Here is a 23,452-nt window from a genome sequence, read left to right as displayed (position 1 = left end):
GCAAGTAGGTAGGGACTCGCCATTGAATACCTGAAGTAGGTACATGTCTTACGTCAAGTCAAGATGGTCAAACCTCATGCAGGCACCGGTGCCAAGAATGACAGTTGCTCATCCGTGGTTCAATGCATGCTGATGCTGGATGATCTTTTTGACTTCCAAAGAAGCTGCCTGCCTGCCTGTCTATCCGGCCGGCCTATACTACTTGCTAATTTACGCAAGCCCCATGGCTTCGCATTTAGACTCGATGGTATCCAAGGAGCGGTAGCCTACCACCGTGTTGTTGTCGGCATACGTCCGAACAACCCCGCGGGCGCCAGCGTACGCCGTCCAGCCCATATCGTTCAGGCCGTTGACGGGGTCCTTCACAAAGGCCAAATAGGCGTCCTGGATGGCGTGGCTGGTCTCGTACTCGAGCGCCGTAGAGTTCCCTCGGAAGTCCGCATGGGTTCCGAATGCGAGCGGCAGGTCGCTGCCGTGCCAGGCACCCATCCAAGGTCGAGGTGAGATGTTGGTGAAATTGCCGTTGTAAAATGCTCGATGGGTCGCACGGCCAGCTGCCAATCTCTCCCTGTGGAACTTATCAGTTCTATTCCTGCTTACTTAGACCTTCGGGGCAGGAATGGCTTACTTCGTGGTTTTGTATGTTGGGCACCAGAAGAATGTCTTCGAGAGCCCTTCGGCGACTTCTGGGTCGGGCCCGTCGACAGAGTAAGGGGCAATGAAAAGACCCTCCTGGTTGTTGTGGGTAATGAGAGCAGGCTGCAGGATGCCATTAGCAAGCGAAATCATTGCAAGGGGTCATTCGGAGGCTTACCAGAGTAGACAGCGCGCCACGAGCTGCTCGATCTGTGTAGTTCCCGAACACTAGCTTCTCGTCCACCATCGGGGCGAAGGTGATGGAGGGACTGTCGCCAGAATCCTCATATGTGGCCACAAAGTTCTCCAGCTTCTCTGCCGGCACCTTCTTCATGCAGGCCAACTCGGAAGCCGCATCTGGCTGGCCTCCGCAGCCCAAGCCCTCGGCTACGAAGGAGAAGTTCGAATAGACCACGTCGTTGCTCATGAGCTGGTTCAGATGAGCAGTACCAGAGTTCATGATGAATCCTCCCACAATGGGGTCATCGGCATAGGCAAAGTTGTAGTAGTCCACCGCGACAGATCCGGCCGACTGTCCCCAGATCACCATGCGTTTCGGATCTCCGCCGAAGCTCTTGATATTGTCCCTGACCCACTCGACAGCGAGTCTCTGGTCCATCAGGCCCAAGTTCTGCTCGGTTACGCCGGCGGCATCGGGGAAGCCAAACAAGTTGATGCGGTAGTTGAAGGACACCAAGATGTGACCCTGGGTTCTTTCGATCCACTTGGAGGGAATTTGGTAAGGGACATCGGTGCCTCCCGTCGCAAAACCTCCGCCGTAGAACCAGATGATCACGGGCAGCTCGGCCGTCTGGCTGACGGTGTTGGCGGGTACCCAGACACTGGTGGTCAGGCAATCCTCGCTCATGCCTGCGTTCCCAATCATGAACTCAGGATCATCAGTGCGCATCATTGCTGGGTGCACCGAGATGTATTGCCAGCACGAGGGCGGCAGTGCGGTCGCGTTGATGACGGAGTCCTCCTCGGGCCGGGGCGCATACGCTTGGGGCGGCTCCCAGCGGAGCTCACCGACCGGAGGCTTCGCATAGGGGATTCCCAAGAACTCGGCCACGGAGGGGGCGACGGGAGATGTGCGGCCCCGTACGGTCATGCCATTGTCAAGCTTAACAGTCGGACCAGCCTGTACTCCATAAAGGAGACATGCTACGCCGAGCGAGACGGTCTTGATGGAAACCATGTTGTCGACGCCGATGCGGTTAAAGAAAGGATGAGGCAGAGGGCCCAAACTTCATTGTCGGTTGGTTGCCGGTTACCGAGTTTTATGCCCCCTCACATACCCATGATCCAAGACTTGGCCTACTATTATAAATACGCCTGAGCGGAAATCACACCTTACCCACAATCCGGGGGTTTGACTCGCATCGGTTCAAGTCTCCGTGGCTCTATGGAATCGGGTCCGTACAGCTTCTAATTGATCGCGCTCAGTATGAGGCACAGGGCTTCGAACTTGGACAACTACAAATAGCTTACTCCCTCCATTCCGTACTGGACTTTTACCGAAGCCATGCCAAAATTTTCGATGCCGCATCCATGCTGCCTGGCGCATACAGCAACAGCACTGCATGCATACATCAATTATGTTGCCGACGCCCCGCATCCAGACCCATACGGCCAGGCCTTATACAGACACGGCTCCGTCTCCGCCCCCGATGTGACTCTGGAGCAAAAAGAAAACAGGCCTCGAGGATCATGGATTCTAATGGCATGAAAACCGTTGGGGTTTATTCTGCCGAACCATTCCATCAAATACCGATTGGATGCCGCCCCTGTTCAAAAATGCGATGTCTACTTCACGCGTCTTTTTTCTACATGATGTGTTCCCCTGGCCACGTTTGTGAGGACTACGTTCTCCCCATCAGGATCTGATCTAGACAGTGTTCACTCTGCCGCGCGTACCTGTGGTTGCGCAACAGGTACCATATCTAAGTATTGGTAGAGGCTCAGTACAATGTTCATATTAGGTAGGTATGTGGTATGTAGAACGGCTTTCCTAATTCAGCAATTATTCAGTACGGACATAATATCGTGGTGTTTTGTTGTCCTAATTTGGTATAAGTCCTGCACATTGTGTTATGATACACATTCTGCCTCATTTCAAGGCATGGGCGACCTTAAGGACATGTCCGATTTCTTGCAAAGCTTCAACAACAATAGTATAAGCAGACTTCTACCGTAGATACCTGATACAACGGCTTACAGCATTTCGAGTTGGAGCATAGGTAGGCTGATATGTAGAAGCAATGATCAATGGTTGTAAGTATGTAGGTACATAATTGGAGGTGATAGATAAGATTACCTAAAGTTCGGGGCGAACGGGGTAAGGCGCGGGGGCCGTGGGCCGTGGCAGCAGCGTGGCTGGCTTCCAGGCAGTACCCAAGTACAGTAGGGGAGTTACCTAAGGTACCTAAGGTAGGTGGTAGGCATGGTAGCGGGACCGGCGCATTCCAGCCAACCAAGCCTACACTACTGTACCTTAAAAAGGCTACAGTAGGTCATGTCATAGGTCATGTCCCCCTTCCCTAAGGCGACCATAGTGGCACGCGGTAGCGATTCAGTGGAGACGACGCATTGCACTGGCTATTTGCTCAACTACTACATCTATTATCCCATGACTACTCTACTAACATGTGCATCCGATGTCTACACTTCCATTTGAACTCATCGTTGATCTAACCTTTATTCTAGATTAGCTTCAATCTACATATTGCAAGGCTTCTTTCCCTTCTCTCATCCATCCAGCACTCCTCCCCGACTTACTTACTCCGCTTGTGTTACCTGATGACTTCATAAACAACTCCTAATCGATACGATACGAAACGATACGAAACAGCTGCATCGCCCAAGAATGGCCTCGCGACATCAGCGACCTTCAACGTGCGCCTCTGCTGGCAGGGTCACCGCACAGCTGCTCTTATCGTTCCTAGCCTTCTCTTCATCGCCCGTTGCCGCGTCGAGATTCGATGACCAGGGGCAAGTCGCTCTGGCCGACTCGCCAATCTTATCTCCCTTGATTCCCGAGCCGCCGCAACCGGCCGACCACACCTTCACCCTACGTCACATTTTCCATCATGGGACATACCGACATCCCGGCCTCCATCGACGACGCGACATTCCCGATACCGATGCCCAAGTCTGGCTTGCTGCCGAAGACGACCATGCCGCGGAGCAGGTTGTGTCGCTCAAGGCCAAAAGCAAGCCACGCAAGATAGAGCGTCTGGTAGACCGGCGACCCCAAGTGGTGGACCCGCTCGTCGCGGAGTCGCGGCAGCGCGGCTATGTCCTCGCCAGCTCGCCATCTGCATGGTCTGTAGACGATGTGCCCGGTCCCGATGTTACCGACAAGGATACGGTAATCAGCATGGCCATGGTGGCGGCGAATGCCTACGTCGAGAAGCCCGGTCTGCCTGATTGGGATGAAGTTGGGTATCCCTTCAACAGAAGTGCCGATTTTGGCTGGGAGTCGGACGGCCTTCGCGGTCACATCTGGGCAGATGAGTCGAATTCTACCGTAATCATTGGCTTGAAGGGCACGTCGCCTGCGGTGTTTGACGGCGAAGGGACAACTACAAAAGACAAGATCAACGACAATCTGTTCTTCAGCTGCTGCTGCGCACAGCAAGGGCAGTGGACATGGCACCAGGTCTGCGACTGTGCCACGGGCACGTATAGCTGCAACAACACCTGTGTCAAGAAGGCTCTGCATGAGGAGAGTCGCTACTACCAAGCCGCAAGGGAGCTATACGCGAACGTCACCGAGATATACGAGAATGCGAACATTTGGGTCGTTGGGCATTCTCTCGGCGGGGCGGTTAGTTCCTTGCTCGGCCTGACCTATGGCTTACCAGCGGTCACTTTCGAGGCTGTTCCGGAAGCGCTTGCGGCTGCCAGGCTTGGACTGCCGGTTCCTCCGCACGCAGATCCCCAATACCCGCAAACCCGCGAATACACAGGAGCTGCACACTTCGGGCATACGGCCGATCCTATTTATATCGGTACCTGTAACGGTGCAACCGCTTCGTGTTCGTTTGCCGGTTATGCCCTGGAATCGTCGTGCCATACAGGCTTAGAGTGCGTGTACGATACCGTGGCAGATAAGGGTTGGCGTGTCGGGATTGGCACGCACAAGATTCGTAGCGTTATCAACGACGTGCTTCGGAAGTATGACACGGTGCCGGAGTGCAAGTCTACCCCTGAATGCCGTGACTGTGGAAATTGGAAGATGTACGAGAGCAACAGCACCACCGGGACGACTACATCTACTACCTCGACCGCCTCCAAAACACGCACCCGGACTGCCACTTGCAAAACCCCAGGCTGGTGGGGTTGTCTCGATGAGTCCACCACTACCACCGGCACAGCCACGTCGACCTCGACTTCGAGCACGTCGACGTGCAAGACTCCAGGATGTAAGTTGAAAGCTACAGATCCCGGCTATGTTATATGTAACTAACAGCGAAAAGGGTTTGGATGCAAGGACGAGACAACTACTACCAGCGGTACTCAATCGCCGACAGTCACTACAACCAGTGCTACTACCACTTGCGAGACACCTGGGTGGTTCGGATGTAATGACAAGACGAGCACAAGTAACGCCTCCGCGCGATCGCCGACTGCCACGTCTACATCAGCGACAACGAGCTGCCAGACTCCCGGTTGGTTCGGATGCAACGATAAGAAGGAGAAGACCAAGGCAACAGACACGCATTTGATTACTGCGCCGCCTGCTATGCCAACTTCTACGGACAGTAGAGAAGAAGTGTACGACGAGATATAGCTTTCTTGATTTTGTTATTAGACCGCATACATATTTAGGGTTTAGGTTGCAAAGGAAGGAAAGAATGGTACAATATTTTGATATTAGTCACTTTATGGATCTTTGCTCACTGCCTGTTCCATGCTATTGATGGATGTTGCAATCTCTGTGGACACTGTATTCTGCAGATATAATACCTCGGCCAGTGTTCTGTATAAGTAACCAGATGAGTACAAGGAGAGTGTTAATTTTGGTCAAGGGGGTAAGGGGGTCGCCAAAGGCTGATTTGATGCCAAGCTATGATGACATGGGGACCCCCACCTTTTGGCACTCGGCGATGCGGCCCCCAAAGTCACATGGAAGCGGCTCATCTCAGACAAGGCATTACAACCGAGCCAACAACAATTTGGCAGCGCAATGTGATTGATTCCTAAACTGTTGCGGCTAAAACTTCAACCGGGCCTACATCACACCACCTTTCACTAGAGGGAAAGAAAGTCTCGAGGGAAACAAGGAAGGGCCAGCCGCCATGTTGTTCATCGGCCTAACCGGCTCCATTGCGACCGGCAAGTCGACCGTGTCATCCATACTCTCGTCGGCGCCGTACTCGCTGCCCATCATCGACGCCGACGTCCTGGCGCGCAAGGTCGTCGAGCCCGGCACCCGCGGCTACGACGCCATCGTGAAGCACTTCGGCCCCACCACGCCGGACCTGCTCGAGCCCCCCTCGGCGACGCTGCCGGAGCGCGGCCTCGACGGCAAGGGCCGCCCGCTGAACCGCCCCGCGCTGGGCCGCCGCGTCTTCGGCGACGGCGAGGACCGAAGGCGCGACCGCGGCGTCCTCAACGGCATCGTGCACCCGGCCGTGCGCCGCGAGATGTACAAGGCCCTGCTCGGCTGCTACCTGCGCGGGCACTGGGCCGTCGTGCTCGACATCCCGCTGCTGTTCGAGAGCGCCCTCGACCGCCTCTGCGGCGTCGTCGTCGTCGTCGCCGTCCGCGACCCCGAGGTCCAGATGCGCCGCCTCACGGACCGCGATAGCCACCTCACGCCCGACGACGCCCGCAACCGCGTCGCCAGCCAGATGGACGTCCGGCTCAAGGCCCGCCGTTGCGAGGCCCGCGGCGAAGACCGGGGCGTCGTGGTCTGGAACGACGGCTCCCGCGACGAGCTCAAGGCCAACATCGACGCGGCCATGGCGCAGATCCAGCGGCGGAGCCCCGGCTGGTGGAATATGCTGCTGCTGCTCTGCCCGCCCGTGGCGGTCGCGGCGGGGGCGTGGAATTTCTGGCGGAATGTGCGGATTAATCGGGCGTGGGCGGAACAGGAACTTCAGGAGAAGGCGAAGCTGTAGGAGGATGGATGTATTATTATTATGAGACAATGGCAGTGGACAAGACGGGCTAGCCGCTCAACTACAGGAAGTCTACGTTGTGGTTACGTCGAGCGAATTATTAAGCATAAGTTCTTCGGTATCCTAATGCGAGAATGGCAGTCCAAGGTGAGGCGATTGTGTGTATCCCAAGCTGGTTTCGATTGTTCAGTGCCAAATCTGTGTTTGAATCTTCAATGTCAACTCTACGTGAGGAAGATACGGCATTGGAACCACTGGGTTGAATACGTCCATCCATTGAATGAATTGATTGGTTGTTCTGCTTCATCTCATGGGAAATAAATACGGCACCACTTTGGCTTCAGTTTGTTTACCACATCCAACTCTCGTAACCAAATTCGAGTTCCCCCATTTGATCATCACTCTAGGTGGCTTGAAGGTCAACAAACCCAGTCCCACTCTCCTCATTCCTTCATCCACCAAGACAGGCACATTGATTCGTTGGACGTTTTCTACTCAGCTCCTACGGCTCTTGGCTGTTTCCTTTGGATTGCCTGCATAGGAAAATTGGTAAGAGCTGCTTGCCTCCTTGGTCTGCACAAGTGGAAGCCACGAACTTGTGACACACCATCACCGATACCTCATCTCTTCGTTGTCGTTGGAAGCCAACCAGACTTTCTCATCAAGAGATTTTGTTTCTATTGGCAATTCATCCTTGGCGAGAATTTGTTTAACCTTTCCGGCCCATTTTTGGGAGTTCACTTACACGAGCAACCACATTTGGCACTTCACTCCGTCGATTATTTGGGCATCTACACTCTCAACCAGCTCAACCTTGGGACCAATTCCTTGACAACTCTGTACTGAACTACAGACACCTTGTCCCACTCGTCGTCATGCGTCACCGCAGTCGTCCAAACTCGTTCGCCGAGTGGGTGGTCGGACGCAACTGTCTGAGTGAGACCCCGCGGCGACCACGCGAGCGACCACCGCCAAGGAAAGTCGCAACCATCAACTGGGAGACGGACGATGAGTCCGAGGAGGACACCGTTTCTCTGACCGTGCCTCGTCCTCGCGCGTCCAACAAGAAGAGGAACGTTCGATTCCAAGAGGGTCTGAAACCGGCACTGAAGGAGCCCACCGAGAAGTTCCCCGAACCAGAGCCGGAGCCACCTGCTGCTGAGCCGCCTGCTGCCGAGCCGCCCGCTGAATCCTCGGACGCCGACTCAACCGCTGCGGCTGCAAGTGACGATGCTACCACAGAGGAAGAGCACGAGATGGACCCGGACTGTCCTTGTGACCTCTGCGCCGCCTGCCGGGAATCGCTGAAAACCAAGGCTGCTGCAGAAATGCACGCAAAGTACAAGGCCGAGAAGGCTGAGAAGGAGGCGGCTGCGAAGGCCAAACAGAACGGCAAGTCCAAGAAGAAAAACAAGAAGAAGGCACAGGACGATTCGGAAACGGCTGTGGAGTCTGAATCTGAGGCTGAAGCCTCGACTTCCGAAGCCCCCTCGGAGGAGGAAGAGGAAGAAGATAAGGGTAAGGGCGGGAAGAAGAAAGGCAAGCAAAATCAACAAGCCCAGAAAAACAAGGGCAAGCAGGGCGGTAAACAGAAGAACCAGAAGAAGAAGCCCGTGGAGACGTCGGAGGATACCGAGGCCAGCACGACGGAGGGAGATACTACCGAACCTGAGCCCGAGCCAGAGGAGCCTCCCAAGAAAGGCAAAAACAAGAATCAGAAAGACGCCAATCAGAATGGTGGCCAAAAGGGGGGCAAAGCAGCTCAAGCCAAGTCCAACAAGAAGGGCGGGAAGAAGGCAGCCCAAGCCAAAGATGACGCCGCCGAAGCGCAGCCCGAACCCGCCCCGGATCCTACGCCGCCGCCTCCGGAGGAAAAGGCACCCGAGGTCGCAGCTGAAGCTCCCCAGAAGACCAAAAAGTCCAAGATGAAGGATCCAAAGGAGGACAGAAAAAAGAGGTCCAAGATCCCCCCTCATCACCCCCCGCCCGAGCTGCGCAGGCCAAACCTGATGCTGCCGATTCAGTCCAAGATATCGCATGTAGAGCACGTACTCGAGACTGACGCCGACCCCGAACCAAATGCGTTCCACGATACCCAGAACGGCATCTTGCGCCACTACACCGGTGCTGCGTATGGCAACCCCTACAGCCAGCTCTACCCTCAGCGATCGTACAAGCAAAACCCCCCTGTCGGTACCCCCCATCCTCTCAACAACCCGTGGTACCATGGCTTCCAGGATGCTCCACGCAACCACGGGGCACCGCAGCCAGGCCCAGGGGCTCAGCAGGCGCCTTACCCTCAACCGGGCCCGGGATTCCAGCAACCCCCTTACCCTCAGCAAGGGCCGGGATTCCAGCAGCCTCCTTACCCCCAGCAGGGTCCGGGACCTCAACAAGCGCCGTACCCCCAGCAAGGCCCCATGCCAATGCCTCCTCAGCAACCTCCCATGGGCATGGCCCCACCAAATGCCGCCGCAGGACCAAATCCCTGGTTCCAAGGCTGGGGCACCGCAGTCGTGGGTGGCGAAAAACCAGCAGCGTCCCCCCAAAACGAGTCGTCGCCCAGCGTAGACGCCGTCCAGCGCAAGGAGAAGAAGAACGTGGCCTTCAGTGCGAAAGATCCCAGCTCCAGATTTGGCGAGACCGAACCCGAGCGCGGTTCGGAAAAGGCGGCCGCGGTGCCCCCGCGCGGCGCGATGAAGAAGAAGCAGCCTGTCGGCGGGAAGGACTCCAACACCATCTGGGCCCGGTCGGACAAGACCCAAGCCAGCGGCGGACGCAAGACGACCTCTTCTGGCCAGAAGGACGGGGACAACGACAGCAGGGTCAACTACGGGGGCGAGACGGTCGACAGCTTCCTCAGTCGCCTGAAGAGCAACTCCAGCAAGCACGACAGTCCCCAGGACCAGCGTCAGGGCGGAAGCGGCGGGGGCAGCGCCCGCAACAACTCCCAAAACGACGCAGGCTACGCAGGATGGAACGGGCAGGACAACGGCTTCGCCACGAGTGCACCGGCAGCCAACGGTACTAGCTTCAACAACGGCGGCGACTGGGGCGGAAGTGGCAACAACAATGCATGGGGAGGTGATCAGAATAACAATAATAATACCAACAACAACAACACTGCCAACTTTGGCGGTGGTAGTGGCGGTGGCTCCCAGGGTTGGAACAATAACAGCCCCATCCCCGACAACAATATCAACAACGACTGGGGCCAGGGTTTCAATAACGGCTTCAACAACGGCTCCAACGGTCAACAGAACTCAGCTACGGGAAGCAACCAGCAGCAGCAACCCGCGGGATGGGGATCCAACCGAAGCGGCAGCAAGAAGAACGAGAGCCCCATGCAGTTTGGCAACGGTTTCAGCCAACACAACGGAGCGCAGAACTCTCCCATGCAAGGCTCCCAGTCGGGTTGGGCCAACAACAACAATAATGCTGGTCAGGACTGGGGCAATAATAATAGCAACAGCAACAATAATAATGCTAACCCGGGCTGGGCTACCGGCTCCAACAGCAACAAGAACAACGTTGGCCCGGGCTGGGACGGCGCCGGAAGCAACAAGGGGGGCGGAGATAACTGGGGAGCCGGCAGCAATAATGGCGGCGGCAACGGCAACGGTGGCCAACCGGATTGGGGCAACCAAAGCAACAACAACGTCGGTGGTGACCAGGGCTGGGCCAACACCAGCAACAACAATGGCGGTGGCGACCCAGGCTGGGGTGGCAATACCAGCAACAACGGCGGTGGTGGTGATCAGACCTGGGGAAGCGCCAGCAACAACGTCGGCCAGAACCCGGCCTGGGGCAACGGCATGAACACCGGCGGCTTTGGGGGAGATGCGAACAACGACAGTAGTGGATGGGACGCAAACCCTGTCGACAACGACAACAACATCTTTGCTGGAGGCAACGGAGACCGCAAGAGCCAGAATAGCAAGAGCTCCAAGGGCAGCAAGAAGTCCAAGACCAAGGGCAACGGCTCCGGAAACGGCAGCAAAAAGTCATGGAAGGCAGGCGACGACAATGTCGGCCCCGCTAGTCGCCATTCCGGCGACATCCCCGGCGTGAGTACATTTTGGAAATTTTCTCCTTACTATTAGGCGGCACGGCATGTAGCCAACCAGCCCCTATTTCTTTTCTTTTTCTCTTCTCTCACTTTGCCCCCCTTATGATACTAACATCCCTCCTTTTTCTTTCCTACCCCCCTTTTCTTTTCTTTCTTACTTTTCTTTCTCTTTTCTCAACTTAAAACATTACTTTGATCAACCCACTAACGTTAGACAATTCTTTCCCCCCCTTTCCAGGCTTGGCCCACCGCTGACGAGCAACCACCACCGCAGAGACAAAGCAGCAGCAGCCCCCAAGCCGCCGCCGGCGGCGGCAACGTCATGGACAACGACGAGTTCGGCGACGGCTTCAACACCAACAATGGCGGTGGCGGCGAGTTCGATTGGGGCGACCCCTCGGCGGCCCAGGGCACCTCGTACTGGGAGAACGAGGGCAAGGGCACCGAGGACGAGGTCCAGGGCGTGCCCAACAAGACGGGCGGCTCGTCTTGGTGGTGACTAGCCGGGGCCGCGCTGGCCTCCAAAGCCTTGGGTGGATGAGTCCGTCGACAGCAGAAAAGACTCCTGGAGAGGTTTGCTCGACTGGCGAGATAGGTTGGGACGGCCCGGCAGAGCTCTTGGAGAATGGGGGTTTGCGGGCTTGTGTAGGACTAGGAAAAGAAGGTGATACGTAATTTGGCGCATGAGCCTGTGGTTTGTGGTAAGGAAAACACCAAGCCGGCTTCTATTGGGGCAGGATACCCGAGGAAGGTAGAGAGTCTCACCGTCTAACCACTGGATCTCCGTGAAGATGAGTTGGGCTTAGAGAGGTTTCTGGAGACATGGCTGGGTAATCGGGCCTCACGCTTGTTTGAGTATGTATAATTCCTGGTAGACATCACAATGACACATTGGGTTCCCAACGAACATATCGTGGCCTGTCTAGACCATACGAGATACTCCCCAGTTCGGCGGCCAGAACACCCAAAACCATCACAGCATGGTCATGTCACGTTGCAAGTGCATTAGCCAAATATGGTTGAGTGCGTAGTGAGATTAAAAGCTACACTAAAACAAAGCGGACAATCTGTAATCACTACAACAAGCTTTTATGTGACACCGTCCCAATACAGCCCATGGCTTGCCTTAACGGAACCTGAACGGTACCACTAGAGCATTGGGGACGGCACACGAAGTAAAACGATCTGGCAAGGAGCGGAGAACCAAAGTGAAAAGCGAATCTCGAAATGCAGCCATAAAACACACTCCTTCGAATCATATGGGCAGGAGGGGGTTAGAGCTATTGCAAGCAGACCGAGAAAAGACGGGCTTGGGGAGGTCCAGCAAGCCTATTCCTCATCCGAAGACTCCTCATCGGCCTCGTCAAGCCACTTCAGGAAGGGGACGGCGGCACGACGGATCTCGCGCGAAGTAGCAAGGTCGCAGTGCTTCTTGCTAGCCTTGCTTCCCCACTTGCGGATGAAGTCCTCGGAGAACAGATCCTTATCGTACAGTTGGTACAGGATCTTGTTCGAGATGACGTCAGGGGTCAGCAGCTTGTGCTCCTTGCCGGTGGTAGCAAGGAGGCGTTCAATACCACCAAGCAGAGCCTTCTCATGGCGCTCAGAGATCTTATCGGCGTCCTCCGGGTCCTTCACGAGCTGTTTTGAAATATTAGCAAGGAGCATATGCAACGTTTGTTGTAGAATTATCAACTTACCAGCTTGAAGATGCCAGCTCGCTTGGGGATCTGAGAAGCGATGTTCTCGTTGAAGAGAGTCTGGGCAAGAACCATGACGGTCCGGTGCTTGGTTTCAATGCCCAGCTCCTTGGCCTTCTTGTAGACTTCAATGTCATCAACCTTGTCAATGCCTTGGGCCTTGGCCTGCTCCAGGACCCAGTTGCCAAGTTCGTCGTAGGCAGTGTTGCCACCGCCTTCACCTTCTTCTTCCTCATCCAGAACGAGCTTCTCGCGGAACTCGCTGGGCAGCTGGTTCTGGCGAGCCTTGACGGCCTTCTCAGACATGTCAACAGCCCAATCGTCGTCCTTGATCTCCTTGGGTGCGTCAATGACCTGAGCGTCAGCCGTGATTCGGCGAGTGAACTCGTCGTCGCTACCGGCATCAATCTCCTCGTCAACAACATCGTTGGAGCCGTTCTCAGAGCCGTCATCACCACCACTGCCACTGCCATTGTCCTTGCCATTGCCATTCTGCAGGCCCTGCTGCTTGGCACGGCGAGCGGCCTGGCGTTCGGCCTTGGTCTTCTTCTCCTTCTTACCCTTCTTGGGCTGGGTCTTCAGGATGAAGTTGATCAAGTTGGAGTGGGGGAGAGGTCGGCTGCGGGCACCACAAGCCTTGCAATCCTTGCGGACAACGTCATCCTTGATGGTGATATCGGTCTCGGGGTTGCCGCAATCGTCACACAGGACGTACTTCTCAATGAAGGTGAAGAGGGACTTCTGCAAGACCTCAGCGTCATGGGAGCCGTTGATAATCCAGCGATCATCCGGGGGATCGATGTTGGTTTGAGCACCAAGATCGAGGCCAAACCACTTGATGACGTAAGAGCCAGGGCGGGCAAGGGACTGAGCAACACTGCTCAGGTTGACGACAACGGTCTTGATGCCGTTGCCCTTGCCTTCCACCTTGACCTGGATGCGCTGCATCTTGTAACGATAGAACTTATCGTCCCCCTTCTTGGGGTTGATGGCCAGAAGCTCAACCATGATTGCGGTGGTATTCTTATATCCGGCTGCGAGAAGCGGGAGACTTAATTGGTGCTGGAGGTCGAGTCTAGGGTGGACTCAACGGGCGTGGGAGAGCTGAGAACGTGTTGACGGTGCGTGGACGGACTTGTGGTAGTATCCCGGGACTTTACTAGTCATCTGCGGAAGGATACTGCGGTTGTATGGGAGGCGCGGAGCGGATGGGACAAGCCAGGCTGTCAGTAGAAGAAGCGGATATTCTTAGCGAACATAGGGGAGACTGGTAGGATTGCCGTTGTTCGTGGCGTTGGTAGGCATGAACTCGAGTGATGAACAGGACTGTGGGATTCAACCGAAAGAGCTGATATGAGGGCTACAAGGCTTTCGCGGTATGCGAAACGACTGCAGCTGAAGAGGGGGATGGTGTCTAAACACAGCGGTCTTTTCGTGCTGATACATAAACAGCAATGTATGCGATAAACCCTTTTTATGTGGGGGTTCGATAAGGTGTCGAGAGGGGGAGAGAATCAACGGCCTTCGCTGCACGTTGACACGCTTTCTGACAAGTGATCGAGAGGGCTGCGACGAAGCAGTTATTCCCAGAACGGGATCGGGAGCGGGATGCTGGTTGCCGGGAGGGGGGGGCGCTGTTGCCACAACGGATTCTAGAGTATTTTCTGGATTGCGAATTGACTCTGCTGAACAGAGCGATGAGCGTGCTTGTATTTCAGGGAGGAGAGGGGTGGTGTTTTTCTGGATTTTCGATGGACGGTTGGGTTGACCCAGTTGTCTTGTGTATGAAGGAGGAAGAAGAAAAAAAAGACAAAGCTGGAGGTTTGGGGGGGTTGAAGTCGAAGTTTGGGGAGTAGTAAAAGTAGGGCAGAATTGATGGTGTGCAGGATGAAAAAGATGGAACTGAGAGAAAAAGCCGAAGGCTCCATTTCTCATGGCAAAGGTTTTTGAGGGGGTGCCTATTTCCGGGCGCGCACACCACAGGACTGACTGCCTGGGCGAGCCTGGGAGCCTGGGGCATGGCCTGAGAGTCAGCGCCTGGAGTCTGGGCGGCCTTCTGGGTAGCGGGCAGAGCAGTGGGCGGCCCACTGTAGCCGCGAGAACATGGGCGACTCAGAGGTCGGCATTGGTCAGGGCCGGTGGAAAGGCAGAGAACGAAAGGTCTGTTACACCCATGCTGCCCCGCTTCCCTCCCAAGCCTACCCGATGGATGTTGTATTCAAGCCCCAAAAGCTTGGGTTATTATTAGCGTCGAGAATATTGATGCGCATTTCCATTGGTATATTCGATACCTGTCTCCTTTTCCATCCGGCATGGGGAGGCATTGATATTCATTGCATATGCTTCCTCCCAGGTAGTCCCGGTCTCTTGCGTTGTTCCTTGCCAACCCATCGAGATCAACAAGTTGGTTGCACTCTACCTACAGACAAACATGTACACGTGCAGGTACACGCACTCCCACACACCAAGCCACCATTGTAGGTTCCCTCAATGTGTCGTGTCATCCATAACATGCTTCCGTATGTGCGGCTTTGTCGGACTTTCTGCCTGTGTCATGAACTGGGATCTACATGTGCTTTCGTGCTCCATCAACCAGGATTCCCGAAAGAAAGAGAGAGAAATGAGACGGTTTCAACAATAAGCTGACTTCATCCTCGGCACTCTTTATCCGCCTCTGCATCCTTTGTCTCCGTTTGTAAGGCTAAAGGTATGTACCTTAGCCAAAGCCGGTCCCTGATGAAACATGTTGACAAACATGCTACACCTAACCTTGGGCACCTGCATGCATATATGTGCTGTTAGCTATCAGGCACAAGCAAACATAGTGTTTATGCTACACACGGCTGTCTGTCATGCTTCATTCGTACACTCCAGCATCTGCTCAACAAGATTCTTCCAGTCAAACCGCAAGTTTCCATCTAACCACTGGACAGCAGTAAACAAATACACTCTAGTGCATACACTATTATCCCCTATCAGCAACAATGTCTTGGTTCACCGTGTGCATTGGCAGACGTAAGGGCCAAAATCACCCATCATCCGAGCCGTACTGAACCCATAACCACCAAACGCCATCTTTGAATGAAGAACTGCCATCGCTCACTTCCGCATTTATCCAGCCAGGGCAAATGCTCCGTCCCGTCAACACCTATTGTCTGAAGTCTTCTCCCCCCATACCTGTAAACAACCACCTTCGTAAGGATCGCCGACAAATGCGATGCAGTGAACCACCGGAAATCGAGACGCCACAGGGCCGATCAGTCTGTGCAAGAGGGTATAAAGAATGTCGGCCAAATCAAATGGTGAAAGCAAGAAAAAAGTACGTCCTCCTTGGATTCGTCATGAAGACGAAGGCTCCTCCTTGGACTGAGGGAGCTTCAGGCCAGCGTTTTGGGCAAGCTGTTTCCATACGTTCATTTCCCGGTAGATTCTGTCGCATTCTTGTTTGAGCTTATCATTCGATGCGCTCAACTCCGAGATGGCTTGTTCCGTAAGCAGCTTCTCAATAGTCCATTTCTCAAGGTTGTGTGCCTCATTCTCCTTAAGTTGTGTTATAAAAGACACAGCACGCGCGAGAATAGAGCCTTTGTTCTTCTCGCAACCGGGTACGATCTTTGCTAGCTCGTTGATGCCTTCGTTGATTGTTTCTCTTCTCCGCCGTTCCACTATGCTTCCGAGTCAGCCATAATCCAAGTGAAGGTGAAAAGTGCGACGGTGCCACTGCATACGAACCTTCTTTGTGGTTATCCTTGCGCAGTTTGTGCCACTCCTCTGAGCCGACAGCAGGCTTAGGTCCTGATTGTCCTAAGAAATCGGCATTTGGAGCTGATCGCATGCCATTCTGGTTCAAACCACCCGAGGTATCAGGAAGGCCGTCCGCAGTATGCATCATTTCAGCAGCGCCATATGGGTGATGGTGATGCTCTGTTTCATTTGCAATCTGGGCGGCAAAGGTCTGCTCCGTGGTTGGAGGGATGTGTATCGTTGGGTACATTGACCCCAGAGCAGCTGCGGCTGTGCTTGATGCATTGGCAGCATCTTCAGACTCGTGGTGATCAGCAGCAGCTTGCTGCAGAGCAGTGAAGTCGGCCGCGCTGACATTAGCGGCAGCAGCAGCCTGTGCGGCTTCTACTGCGCTTTCGACATACGAAGCTGCATTGTCGGGTTCTGCATGGTCAGATAGAGGCGCCGCCGGTGCACTACGCTTTGAGCGCCGCGAATCGGGCGACGACGACTCGTCAGGGAGTCCTCGCTTCCGCTTCTGGCTAGGGCTTGACGGAGCTGGCGGACTCAAGTCTGCTTGCTCATGTGCGACAGCCTCGGCCATGGCGGTCAGATATGCTCGATCCGGAGGTCCCTTAAGCTGCTCCAGAGCAGCCTCTGTAGAAGTATATGCCGACTCCATAGTCGCTTAGCACGCGATGATGGATCAACAAATGATAGCACCTACTGCAGGCCAGTACTGTATTCTGAGGCCCTCGGTGGCCTACAATATTCAGGGTCTTGGGCTGTGATCTGTTAGCACTGTGACCAAAGAAACATGTACGCATGCATGGTGGGCTATCATATTCAATCAACGCTGCCAACCAGCCAACAGGCAGAGACATAGGTAGCGAGCACCCGACGCCTAAAATCCCATGGCCACAGTAAAGTAGGAAAAGCCAGCGCTATTGGGCAAATTGAAGAAACGTGCTCGCATGAGAGACCAGGGTGTTGAGGTGCTATGATTTTGGCCGCTTGTAGCAGCTTCACATGAGCAGCGCTGCAATCTGGTAGCAGATACCATGCAGCTGTTCCCAGCGACGTCAAATAAAAATGGAAATACAGGTGCATTCATAAATGCGCAGCCGATGGATGTGGCATCGACATAAGGCTTTGTCATACGCAGCATCACATAGGCCTGCCTTGCCCATGGCTTACACTGGGCGGGCGCGTCGAGTCATCTGCTTGCAAACGCGCGCAGTCCTACCGAATGAAGGCGCGACAGCACGACAACATGTGAAGAGTTTTGCTTGGTCGCGGCAGCAGACCAGATCTGGGTTGCTTTGGGTGGCTGTCCCAGGCGACCAAGCAAATGGCAGCGATGAAGATGGGATCGCATTTGGTGATGGAAATGATGGAAACCGAACTCACATCGATGGGGGCCAGTCAACTGGCTAAAGGGATGGATCAAGTCAGATGATCAGAAAACACGTGAGCTCTGGTTGTGTAGATGCCGCGATGCCGTGGAGCTGGAGGGGCTTAACCGCCGCAGAAATGCAAGTCCGAATGCAAAAAAGGAAGATGGAAGTGACGAGGAATCGCCCGGGGACGGTGGGCTTGTTGAAATATCAATTGCACCTCTTCCCGGGCTCGATGGACTCGGTAACAAGCTGGTGAGAAGCGATAGTTGGGGAGGAACGATCACGAGGCAGTGGCACCGTCTTTCCCCAGTTGATCACTCCCTGAAGTTCGCTGAGGCAGATGGTGTGAGTCTGGCCAATCAAACCCTGCGGCTAGTGGCACGCCACACCCCTCTCCCTCGGATCAAAGACCGGTCCGGCTGCCATCAGAAACAGACTCATTGGATCCCGGCCAGTCAATGGGAATTGAGGCCTTTCCAATGGTCATGCACACCTGTTATCCACACTGTAGACCATTGTAACTACCACTGCAACCCTCCCTCGACTCGACAGGCAGCCAGCCTCAGACCTGGACTCCTGGATTGCTGAGGGATGCATGCATGCATGCTACCTAGCAGGCTACCGTACCACTTCATCTAAACCTATGCAGCCTCCCGTGCCAGTCAAGTGACTTTGCGGGTGGTGGAGACCAAGACAGACAATTGCCATGGGTGTTTATGTATGTATCATCTCGCCTCCCCTTAGCACAAACACACACAACAAACCTGTTGCCTACGTATTTGGTGTCGCTTATCTCGGCTATCCCATTTCAATCAATCAGCTCTTCATCGTACCTTGGTGCGCTTGGCAAAAAGAGGCTCTATAAAAGCAACAGCACCTCCCACCTTTTCCGCAGTAAAGAATGTGATGGCCTGCTTTCTGTCTCGTCACAAACCCCATGACGACGATTGTATGCTGTTTATAACACTTGAGACTAAACATCCATGCCTTTGTGAAAGAGACCATTTACTTGAAGTGCAGGCAGCCAGTCACATTGACTCTCGTCTATTTTTCAGAATGAAGTTTCAAGGCTTGATAGTAGACTAGTAGATGATGAGGCTACAAGGAGAGAGTACCCTCCTCAGGAGAGAATGGGCAGGAGGCTCTGTAGATCACTCGAACCAGAACATCAGTGTGTGCTTGAACCATTCTAAGTCTTTATTGTTAATTGTATGGGCAGTCATTCTGTGTGCTTAGAGAAACGCTTGTCCATGAAGCATATCTTCCCCTGGCCTCCGACCATACGTACTAGTTCTGACACTGGGAAGTCATGTACCACAGCACCGAGGGTGTTGGTATTGCTCCTTCATTCAGAGCCTCTTTCGAAATTAGGCCACAGCAACTAGGACAATACAGTCTCGCCGAAACTCTTCGAGGATGCTACGGTCACGGGATGGATATAGTTGCGGCGCTGTGTTGTTGTTGTTACTGTTGCATCACTTACCGTCTGGGGCACGGCAAAGAGCGTGCTTCCTGTCCGTTTGTCTACACAAGTGGTATTTGGTTCCGGAGGTGACCCGAAGTCCCTCCGGAGGCCCTCCGGAGGTTACGAGGTATGAGTGCGAGCCCGGCCAATAAGCCATATTTTTATAGTCGGCGATATACTAACCCCGTATCGTTGGAAGGGCATCACGGTCTCGGTAACTGATGTGAACTATGGCATTATTGCTGTTAGCACGTTCGAAAGACTTGCTCAGCTTGAGACTGAACCGTGCCAAGGTGATTGTAGAAAGCACAATGGTGTCGAATAGGTAGCATCTCACGATAATCAAACGCTATCATCAGAAACCGGCGTCTATCAAAACTTCCTGCATGCGGTGCTTGATGGAAAGAGCAGTCTCCGCTGAGCACTTGAACAAATTGAACGCAATCTTGTTTCACTCCTTCCCTGCTTAGTTTTTGAAAGCTCTCGGTCGATGTACATTGTACGTTCGGGACCTAGCTTATTCGCAACCTTGTCGTCGCAGAGGCTACCACCATACAGATCCCGCAGGCCCAAGCAAATTTCAGCCAGCACGACACCACGCTCTTCACACATTTTCTGGGAGCGCTCGGTTAATGAAAATTTGGGATCTAGCCTATACGCAACCTTGTCAGCGCAGAAGTCATCACTACAAAGACTCGCGAGCCCCCGGCAAGTTTCGACCAGCACGATACCATACTCTTCACACATTCTCTGGAAGCTCTCGGTCAATGCACATTCGGGACCTAGATCATACGCAATCTTGTTAACACAGAAATAACCACCATCAAGACTTGCGAGCCCGGGCAAGTTTCCGCCTTCACGACACCAGACTCTTAACGCATTCTTCGGAAGCTCTTGGTAAACGCCGAAGTTGCCACCATAAAGACTTGCGAGCCCTTTCCAGTTTCTGCTTTTACGACACATACTCTTAACACATTCTTCGGCGATTCTTGTGAACGCTGAAGTCACCACCATAAGACTCCTAAGAGGTTTCAGCTCGCACGATACCACACTTCCGGCACGCTCTGACCATGTCCTTCCGCATGGGTATCGAAGCCGAGACCGCCGGGCCCGGTCCGGCCGGTGATGAGGGTAGTTTCTGGGGCTTGTGCCTCTCGGAGCCGGTCTACAACGCCGAATGGGTCGATGCCAGTGTTGTTGTAAGTACCACCGAATATTCTACCCACATTTCATTAGACTTTGTGATCACTTAGCTGACAACCCCTTTAGGAATTCCTCCAATGCGTCAACGCTATGCCCCCCAACGAGCGCCTGCAGCGTGTCCAGGACTTCCTCGAGGAGGGTATCATCAAGCTGCGGGATTCGGTACGATTCTCGTGCGACATCTACCAAGGCTTCCCCACCCAAGGAGAGAGCGCCCTGTCGAACATCGGTCTCGTATCTGAAGCCATCCGAAGAGTCTCGGCCTGGGAACAAGAGCTCCAGCAACGCGTATATGCTCAGGAGATGCAGATGGAAGGCCTGCTGCGCCGAGGAATCGACAATGAGCAGGCATTGAATACATCCTCACAAGACCCCGACCCTCAGCCAATGCGCTCGCCTTCCGTCAGCTCCGACGATTCAATCCAGCCTATGGATATCTCGTCGGGAAGCTCGGATGACGAGGGGGATCCTCATCCAGCAGGATGAGGATACCCCGAAGCAGCCACCGAAGCACCAGAGCACGCCGGGCCTGGCCGCACAGAATGGCCCTCCTCCTTCTCCCTCTCCCGCCGCCCCTCCTGCTTCTGGCGGCCAGGCCCAGGCCAGGCCCAACTACGCCGGCTCATTGAAGCCACACCCTTCTCTCCCTCCTCGGCCCCCTACCAAACCACACCCTTCCCTCCCTCCTCGCCCTCCTACCTCGTTTGGTCGGGGCTGGGGCTTGTGAGCTCCGCAAGAGACGTGAGCCATCTTAAGAGGTTCGGCGTATAATGATACCTTTTCTTTCGCGACCCAGGGGGCATTTAGATAAGAACGACATAAAATGCTAAGATTCAGGACTGGAACTTCTCGTGTCGTTATAAATATCTCTGTTGTTCGTGCCCATTAACTACCTGCATTCAATCTCCTATTGTTCCGACTGATATAGAGAAACCATTGAATAATTCACCAGCGAGCACAATCTACCCTCCTTCGGATTTTTCTCACATTGCATCCAGATCTTTAACTGTTACTTAGAAAACATCGTCTCAACACTCATCAATCGACAGCATGCGCTTAAAGTACGATCTGTTGTGGGCGGACCAAACCATTCAGGTATGTGGTAAACATTTTTCGTCTCTGATTCTGGAGTCATGACTTACAAGCGTGCGGCCGCCGACGCAGGGTTTCGTCGATGGGGTACGATATAAACCCCCGATGGAGCGTGCCGCGAGCATCCGGGCGTACTTGAAGGAAGACGGCGGTCTTCCCGGAATCCGCGACCTGGTCAAATCCCAATGGGACTCAGAGGTTGGCCTGTTCCCCTCCGAATTGGGCGATATGGATATTAATACCTGCGTGTACGACGCTATCGACCGAATCAACGCATGGCAGGCCAAGCTCGAAGAGAGAGCAAAGGCCGACGAAGCCTTCGCAAGCGCCCTGCGCGACCAGACCTCCAAGGCAAAGAGCACCAACAGTGGCGGCAAAAACTCCGGCAAAGGCAAGACATCCGGCGAAGATGGCGGCGACCCGGTTCTGCCCACCTCAGTCAATGCCCCCAATGTCCAACAACCAGCTCTGTTCCAGGGCTCAACGACACTCGGTGCCAGCGAGATGTCGTCTGATACAATTAGTCCTCCCTCGAGCGAAGGTACAATAAGTCTCCTCTAGAATGGGGATACAATCAATATTCTCTCGAACGACGATACAGCAGGTGAGGCCTCGAGTTAGCATATGATTAAACTTCCCTCGGATGACGATAGAATCAGCGAGGCCTCAAGTGGGCGTACAATCAGTGTTCCTCCGTATGAGACTCATAGGCCCTTGCATCAGCATCAACCTCCCATATGAAATTTCAGATCGACCTGTCAGCGCAGTCCCGACAGTTGGCTCGATACACATCTAAATCAGCGACATCTTTGCAGATCGCAGAAGCCCATTATTAGCTTCTGGATGGGATATTTCTTTCGTTAAGAAACAATTGAGCCAAAGGAGCCAAAACATATTGCACCTTTATGGGTCGGTTGGCTTCATCCGAATAAAGGGTGCTGGCATTATTCTTGCAATGAGGCGAACAAGGGTCGCATGGGATGAACGAGCAACCTCCTTCATGTATATAGCCCAGCACCATATACCTACCTGCAAATAGAAACACGGACCTAAGTGGCCGTCTTAGCTTCTTAACTATAGTACTCGTCGTCGTCTTCTGGCGAAAATGATTTTCCGGTAACCCATTGCCAGTACCTAGGTACCTAGCAAATCCTCCGCAACACTGGCAACTCGACGAGCGAAGACGTTCCCGACTTGGGTACGTCACACCAAGCGCCTTCTGAGGCCGATTGGGCGAAAGGTATAAGGTACCCGTGTTTATCGAATCCCTTTTGCCCATAGATTATGAACTCCGATTCGTTTTGTTATATATCTACCTACTTCGTCATTAGTCAGCCAAACCACTTACCCCTTTTCAAGCTGGCCTTTTAACAACATTAGATTGAAATCACGACATGCATTAACGACTTCCATGTCACTGGTTGAAACAGGCATTGTGCGTATATTCCTACCTACATGTAGCCGATATGGATCAATCTGAAGGTCTTATCGTTGTTGGAAGCTTCGGGATCGAAGTATACAGTCGTCCAGGTCCTACACTCAAGCACACCACGGAAGCGTCAGCTACGGCCACCCTGGACCTGACCTTTCCTCCGAGAAGAGGAAGTCGAACAAGGAGATGAATCAAAACGACACCCTGCTCGGAGTCGGCTTCCAGTTCGACTAGTAAGTCGTACACGGGCAGCGATATAGCCCTTACGGGAATTTTCAGCCCTTCTGTCGATGCTACGTGCGTAATAATCAAAAAAACTGACTCGGATCCCATCCAGACAACGCTACATTATAATTAGACGAAGGAATACGAAATGCAATAGGGGCATTTTGGAGTTTCTTGAGCCCTCCTCCTGGAAGGACGTCAGGTCTCACATCTCTCGCTTTGACTCGGATTTGTCCTTTGGAACCCTCGTGCTCAATTGTACCAGCGACCAGAGTCCTGACCGGAAGATAATCCTGACCGGCGACGGGAGGGCGTATGGCACGAGAGGGCATGCTGAAAAGGGGTACTGGCGATGGGAGTAGATACTAGCTTCGATATA

At 53.9% G+C, this 23,452-nt stretch overlaps 9 protein-coding genes across 9 annotated transcripts; 5 read left to right on the top strand and 4 right to left on the bottom strand.

Annotated features, from left to right (window-relative positions):
* Window positions 1-210: 210 nt before the first annotated feature.
* On the bottom strand, window positions 211-1,834 carry PG985_015569 (uncharacterized protein; the record flags this gene model as incomplete). Its single annotated transcript, XM_066835335.1, has 3 exons — window positions 211-568; window positions 629-759; window positions 815-1,834. 3 exons carry the CDS (start codon window positions 1,832-1,834, stop codon window positions 211-213), a joined length of 1,509 nt encoding a protein of 502 aa, XP_066676538.1.
* A 1,668-nt stretch (window positions 1,835-3,502) lies between these two features.
* Window positions 3,503-5,431, top strand: PG985_015568 (lipase ATG15; the record flags this gene model as incomplete). Its single annotated transcript, XM_066835334.1, has 2 exons — window positions 3,503-5,063; window positions 5,118-5,431. The coding sequence occupies 2 exons, from the start codon at window positions 3,503-3,505 to the stop codon at window positions 5,429-5,431; spliced, it is 1,875 nt and encodes a 624-aa protein (XP_066676537.1).
* Window positions 5,432-5,939: 508 nt separating this feature from the next.
* PG985_015567 (uncharacterized protein) lies at window positions 5,940-6,764 on the top strand (the record flags this gene model as incomplete). Its single annotated transcript, XM_066835333.1, has 1 exon — window positions 5,940-6,764. One exon carries the CDS (start codon window positions 5,940-5,942, stop codon window positions 6,762-6,764), a length of 825 nt encoding a protein of 274 aa, XP_066676536.1.
* An 875-nt stretch (window positions 6,765-7,639) lies between these two features.
* PG985_015566 (uncharacterized protein) lies at window positions 7,640-11,332 on the top strand (the record flags this gene model as incomplete). The annotated part of the gene is made up of 2 exons (XM_066835332.1): window positions 7,640-10,831; window positions 11,072-11,332. 2 exons carry the CDS (start codon window positions 7,640-7,642, stop codon window positions 11,330-11,332), a joined length of 3,453 nt encoding a protein of 1,150 aa, XP_066676535.1.
* Window positions 11,333-12,162: 830 nt separating this feature from the next.
* Window positions 12,163-13,541, bottom strand: PG985_015565 (eukaryotic translation initiation factor 5; the record flags this gene model as incomplete). The annotated part of the gene is made up of 2 exons (XM_066835331.1): window positions 12,163-12,474; window positions 12,534-13,541. 2 exons carry the CDS (start codon window positions 13,539-13,541, stop codon window positions 12,163-12,165), a joined length of 1,320 nt encoding a protein of 439 aa, XP_066676534.1.
* A 2,331-nt stretch (window positions 13,542-15,872) lies between these two features.
* PG985_015564 (CBF1-centromere binding factor 1) lies at window positions 15,873-16,938 on the bottom strand (the record flags this gene model as incomplete). The annotated part of the gene is made up of 2 exons (XM_066835330.1): window positions 15,873-16,198; window positions 16,266-16,938. The coding sequence occupies 2 exons, from the start codon at window positions 16,936-16,938 to the stop codon at window positions 15,873-15,875; spliced, it is 999 nt and encodes a 332-aa protein (XP_066676533.1).
* A 3,253-nt stretch (window positions 16,939-20,191) lies between these two features.
* PG985_015563 (uncharacterized protein) lies at window positions 20,192-20,810 on the top strand (the record flags this gene model as incomplete). The annotated part of the gene is made up of 2 exons (XM_066835329.1): window positions 20,192-20,320; window positions 20,391-20,810. 2 exons carry the CDS (start codon window positions 20,192-20,194, stop codon window positions 20,808-20,810), a joined length of 549 nt encoding a protein of 182 aa, XP_066676532.1.
* A 711-nt stretch (window positions 20,811-21,521) lies between these two features.
* On the top strand, window positions 21,522-21,977 carry PG985_015562 (uncharacterized protein; the record flags this gene model as incomplete). Its single annotated transcript, XM_066835328.1, has 1 exon — window positions 21,522-21,977. The coding sequence occupies one exon, from the start codon at window positions 21,522-21,524 to the stop codon at window positions 21,975-21,977; it is 456 nt and encodes a 151-aa protein (XP_066676531.1).
* A 910-nt stretch (window positions 21,978-22,887) lies between these two features.
* Window positions 22,888-23,405, bottom strand: PG985_015561 (uncharacterized protein; the record flags this gene model as incomplete). The annotated part of the gene is made up of 2 exons (XM_066835327.1): window positions 22,888-23,078; window positions 23,171-23,405. 2 exons carry the CDS (start codon window positions 23,403-23,405, stop codon window positions 22,888-22,890), a joined length of 426 nt encoding a protein of 141 aa, XP_066676530.1.
* Between the last annotated feature and the right edge of the window lie 47 nt (window positions 23,406-23,452).

Source organism: Apiospora marii, assembly GCF_038362585.1.
Source record: "Apiospora marii strain CBS 49790 chromosome Unknown utg000013l_segment0_segment0, whole genome shotgun sequence".
NCBI classification, from domain to species: Eukaryota; Fungi; Ascomycota; class Sordariomycetes; order Amphisphaeriales; family Apiosporaceae; genus Apiospora; species Apiospora marii.
The sequence above is the reverse complement of the archived record's forward strand: the minus strand, read 5'-3'. Positions and strand labels throughout refer to the sequence as shown.